This window comes from Haliaeetus leucocephalus, unplaced genomic scaffold (assembly GCF_000737465.1).
Source record: "Haliaeetus leucocephalus isolate CR32 unplaced genomic scaffold, Haliaeetus_leucocephalus-4.0 Scaffold0, whole genome shotgun sequence".
NCBI lineage: Eukaryota > Metazoa > Chordata > Aves > Accipitriformes > Accipitridae > Haliaeetus > Haliaeetus leucocephalus.
In genome coordinates this window covers 20,979,218-20,984,428 of record NW_010972436.1, presented here as the reverse complement: position 1 = coordinate 20,984,428, position 5,211 = coordinate 20,979,218, and the positions used below count along the sequence as shown (strand labels likewise).

General features: G+C 55.7%; 1 protein-coding gene across 1 annotated transcript in view; it reads right to left on the bottom strand.

Moving 5' to 3' along the window:
- Positions 1–459: 459 nt before the first annotated feature.
- SHH (sonic hedgehog) overlaps positions 460–5,211 on the bottom strand; it is a 10,011-nt gene continuing 5,259 nt past the window's right edge. Inside the window, exons 2-3 of the mRNA XM_010585879.1 lie at positions 4,786–5,047; positions 460–1,169 (exon numbers count right to left, since the gene is read on the bottom strand). Coding sequence (XP_010584181.1) covers positions 463–1,169; positions 4,786–5,047 — 969 coding nt within the window. The 3' untranslated portion in view covers positions 460–462. The remainder of the gene's footprint in view (positions 1,170–4,785; positions 5,048–5,211) is intronic.

Below are 5,211 nucleotides of genomic sequence, written 5' to 3'. Positions count from 1 at the left end.
TTCACATGATAATAAATTATCAAAGAAACTATTTAAGGCTCTTGAAGGTCCGGTTCATATCATTTAAAACATCTATTCAAAATACCAAAGAAATAAATATCCAGGAGAGGAGGAAAAAAAAAAAAAACAACAAAAAAAAAAAAACAAAAGAACAAATAAAAATATATATATATTTATAAACTAAACAGAACAGAACTTCCCGGGGTCTTTGTTTCCCTTAAAGTCTACTTTGGACTGTCCTACTTAATTATTATTATTTTATTATTATTATTTTTAAGTCTTAATCCGTGCTCTCTTTTAAAAATATGTACTTTTTTCCCTCTTTCTTTCTTTTAGGTTTTTCTTTTCTTTTTTTTTTTCTTTTTTCCTCCTTTCTCTCTCTCTCTCTCTCTCTCTCTCTGTGTCTGTGTCTCTGTCTCTCCCTCGGAGGCTGACGGGCGGCCGGGGTGGCGCGGGATGCTCTCAGCTGGACGGCACCACCATGCCCAGCGGGTGCAGAGAGTCACTATCCAGCACCCAGCTGCCGATGCGGTAGAGGAGGCGAGAGTACCAGTGGATGCCGGGGGTGGCGGGGGCACCCGTCGGGGCCCCCCCGCCGGAGGGGCAGAAGGCGGCCAGCATCCCCTGGAGCAGGCGGAAGGGAGCGAACGCCCAGTGCGCCCAGCTGTGCTCCTCGATGACGGCGTAGCAGGAGGCCAGCACCCGGTTGATGAGGATGGTGCCCTGGGCGGTGAGCGGGGCGTACGCCCCCGAAGCCTCCTCCCGCAGCGAGACGCTGTGCACGGCCGCCGGCAAGAGCTGCCGCCCGCCCTCGCCCAACACGTAGACCCGTTGGCCCGGCCGTACGCGGCTGGCGAAGAGCGCCCGGCTGCTGGGGGTCCCCGCCTGCGACTGGTTGTGTTGGGGGGCCACGAAGAGGAGGTGGGCGGCCGTCAGCAACAGCCGGGCCCGGGGCTGCCGCGTCTCGATGACGTAGAAGAGCTTGTGGGAGCCATCCTCCCGGTCGAGGAAGGCGAGGAAGTCGCTGTAGAGCAGCCGGCCCTCCGCGTCGGCCACCAGCACCCGGTCCCCGGGGCTCAGGTCCTTCACCAGCTTGGTGCCGCCTTGCTCCAGGTGCACCGTGGCCGAGCCAGGGAAGCAGCCCCCCGATTTGGCTGCCACCGAGTTTTCTGTGCAAGGAGAGAGGCACAGCGGGGTTAGAGGGGGCACCCGCCGGGCCGGGGCACGGGGGCACGAGGGGACACGCCGCTTCCCCGGCCACCCCGACCCGCCCGAGAGGCACGGGTGCAGGATGCAGCCTCGTTCCCCTCCGAAATTCCTCCATCCTCATCTACGAACACGCTCCATTTGCACTCAGCGGGTCAAGTGAGAGCCCCCTTCCTGCCAGATTTGAGCCGGCGCATCTCCCTCTGGGTTAAGGAGTTACAAGGGTCGTTTGTCTCATTAAGGAAATCGGCCAAAATATTTCCGCTGAGAAAGCTGTTTCATAACAAATCTTTTCTGGAAGAGCTCCCCACTTGGCTACTGTTTGCCCTGCACCGACACCTGATGCCAGATAACTCACAGGCTTTCAAAGATGAGCGGTTTTACTGGCAGAAGGTTCCCCTCTAGGCGAGCGTCTGTGCTCACAACGCTCGGGGTCCCCACTCAGCTCTTACTCAAGGAGCCCACCTGGGGCAGCAAACAGCAGAGAGCAGGAGAAGGCTTTGCCCCGAGGAGCACATGAATTTGGCCATCGCCCCACTGGAAAGCAACAGCCTGAATTTCCTGAGCCCCCCCCTCCATCACCCTGCACATGACCCCATACTGCTGCCCGCCCTCGCTGCCCTCCTGTTTGGCACGGCGGCTGCTGGGGCACATGCCACCCCCCGAAACACCCCCGCCTGGCATCCCCAGCGCTCCGGTTCACTCTGCTTTCCGAAAAAAGAAGCATCTCCCTCACCTCTCCCACCCTACTGGAAGTAGGATGCTGTTCCCTGTCCCAAGGCGTGTGGTCCCCGGGCAGCCCCACACCTGCACCAGACCCAAGCACATCCTCCAGTTCTTGGAGTTACTCAGAATATAGATACTAAATGCTGCCACCAGCTGCTGCTGCTGCTTTCCAGAGCAACCGAGAAGAACAAGCGCAGGTTTAAAGAGAGCAGAAATAGCGATGAGACTTAAAGTCTCTCTCGCAAACCCCCTTCTGGAAGCTCAGCCACGTGCGGGGCAGTGGGAGAGGACCTCTGCCCTGTGCCAGGCTGGTCTCTGTTAACCGAGGGGCTCTGCAGTGTTCCTAAAAGCTCTCATTTTCTATATACTGGGGTAGTAGCCCACGGTATGTCACAGTAGCAAGTGGCTTTGCTACAGCTGTTGAGATTCCTCATCCCTCCCTTGGCTTCCCCTGGTTTCTCCCACTTACTCCCTATGCCAGTTTAGAGTCCTGGTGATTTATCTCCTAAAGGCGGTCAGATTTTATATTTTGCCTCTGTGGCGGCTACTGAAGCTCTTATGATTTAAACAAATCCTTGGAGTGTCTCCTAATGACTTTCTCAGGAAGGACAGGAAGGGTGAAAATTAGACCGTTATTGATTTGCTAACGACTTTATCACTTCTCCTTCAGAAATGAAGCGGGGAGATCTCCGAGGCCTCTTCAGGGAGGACATGGCAACAAACAAGCTATGTGCTTTATGTGGAGCCCTCCGCTAGCAACCTACACCTTCCTACAAGCCGGCGGTAAAGGTCTGGCTAGAGCTTTGTTTGCATATTCAGGGACTTGATGAATAGATCTAGTAGTGTAGCAGCTCTACAAACATGCCAGTGAATTGGCAGAGGTGTGAAAATCTGCTTCTTTGAGCAGTGCTTGTTTGGGTTCTCTAATTAAAATCCAATAAAGGATCAGCATTGTCATTCTGATTCATGTAATAAATGCAGACACTCTTGGAAGAGAGGACACTTCCATTTTTTTCCCAGCTTCTTCTCCCCCTTTTCTCCCCTCCCTATTTGTTCAGGTGCAGAAACCCTATGTGCCAATTCACACACATACTCTCCAAAAAACCCAGGACCTTCCAAGCACTATTTGCACAGCAGAGTCACTTTTCCAAGGCACTCAAGATCTGTATTTGAATTTTAAATGTAGAAGCTTGCTCTAAATACTTGCTGTAGCGCATTATCAATGTCCCTTTTACCACCCCTGCCTCTCCCTCCTCTGTCCTGGTGACAATAATTCAGGCCTTGGGGGAACTCTTCTTTGCATTCCAGTCTCTGGGATCATACTTTTTGCAAACAGAGATCTAGATAAAGACTCTTCCTGCCTGGCATTATGGGGTTTAATCTTCTCATAAGATGCTCTGTCATGAAACGAGGTTTGGACAGTTTGAAATCAGGCTGAGCGGGTGGAATTCAAGCCTGCTCCCTTGCAGCCCGCGTGGTACAGTCACACGACCCTGCCTGACACCCTCTAAATATTGCCCCCAAGCCTGTGTGCGCCGAATCTCAATGAGCAGCTTGGGGTTACTCCTCTCCTATGAAATACCCACGGGGGTGGATTAGGGGGTGCGCTTGGGCTAAGGTCATCACGCACCACAATCAGACACCTTGCGCTATAAAGCCCATCTTCGCTATTGAAAGGGATGTTTCGTATCACCGCACGGCTGACAGCTTTGCAGGGCCTCCTTTTGGCTAGAAAGGACCAGGGAGCTGAACAAAAGCTGTAGCAGGCTCTCAGGATAAAGCCTGAGCGGGCCAGGAGAGGTGCTACCTCGGCTCAGCCCCTTTGGGCTGGAGCGGGGGGGGGATGAACCCCTTTTGCAGACAGGCATGGTGAGGCCAGGCCGGTTTCCCTGCCGTGGGGCTGATGGTTTTGAAGCAAACGGCTATATTTAAAGAAAGCCCATTATTTTCTTTTGCAACCAAGTGTTTCTTGACACTTTCAGTGGGCTGCTCGGCTGGAGGATGGTATTAGAAAGCGCTTTAGCTGCCGTGCAGCCAGGTGGAGAGAAGCGGCCGGGGGTGGGGGGGGAGCTGGCACTTGCCAACCGTTTTGCTCCCCCCCAAAAAAGTGTCAAGTGTCAAGAAAATGAACTCGGTGAGTCGGGATTTCTTGCGAGCTGTTCCCGGGTTGAGACAGCGTGTGGCGTTGTAAGCACAGGGGAGGGGAGGGAAAAAAAATTTATATGTGTGTGTATATCCCTATCTGGGAATTTCCTAGCGGCTACCGCTGAAGAAGGCAGGGGACCACGTTTCTTATTTATTTTCCTGGCCGGCTCCCGCTCGGAGATTAGCGATCGCGAGTAAGGCGTGCAGCCAGCGGGGCGGCTGGAGACGGCCACTAGTGTTTGTGTTGAACATGCTCTTTGGATGGGGAAAGCAGCAAATCCCACGGGGGGAGGAGAAGGGTGTGTGGCTGCGGCGCGGCGCTCGTGGGAAGGCTGGGCAAGCAAATCACCCAAATAAAATGCTGTCAAAAAGTGCTGCAGCTGGCTAGGCTTTTTTTTTTTTTCCCCCTTTTTTTTTTTTTCCTTTTTTTTTCTCCCCCTCTCCTTCCTTTTCCCCACCCCCGCGCCGGCGGGATCACTAAGAGGCGGGATAGAGGCTTCGCCCTCGGGGGCTCCGCTCCGCATCCCCGGCGGAGCCCCGACGGGGCGGGCAGGACCGATGGGCACCCTGCGGGGACGGGGAGGGGGGACCACGGCCAGCACCGGGCGGCGCGGAGAGTGCTCTGGGGGGGGGGGTTTGAGCCGTGGCCCGGGGGTGTCGTCCCCCCCCAGCACCACGACGTGTCCCTGGGCAGGTCGCCCTCCTTACCTGCTTTGACGGAGCAGTGGATGTGAGCCTTGGACTCGTAGTAGACCCAGTCGAAGCCGGCCTCGACGGCCAGGCGGGCCAGCATGCCGTACTTGCTGCGGTCCCGGTCCGAGGTGGTGATGTCCACGGCTCGGCCCTCGTAGTGCAGGGACTCCTCGGAGTGGTGGCCGTCTTCGTCCCAACCCTCGGTCACCCGCAGTTTCACCCCGGGCCACTGGTTCATCACCGAGATCGCCAAGGCGTTCAGTTTGTCCTTGCAGCGCTGCGGGGGAATACGGGCACACGGGGAAGGGCGCATTGCGGGGGGGGCACTGCTGCAGCCAAGAGCAGACCCCCCCTCGCCGTCTATCACCCCCCAGGGCCGCATCCTGCCCTCCATCCCCAGCCAAACCGGCGGCAAACTCCCCCCCCCCCCCCCCCCAACCC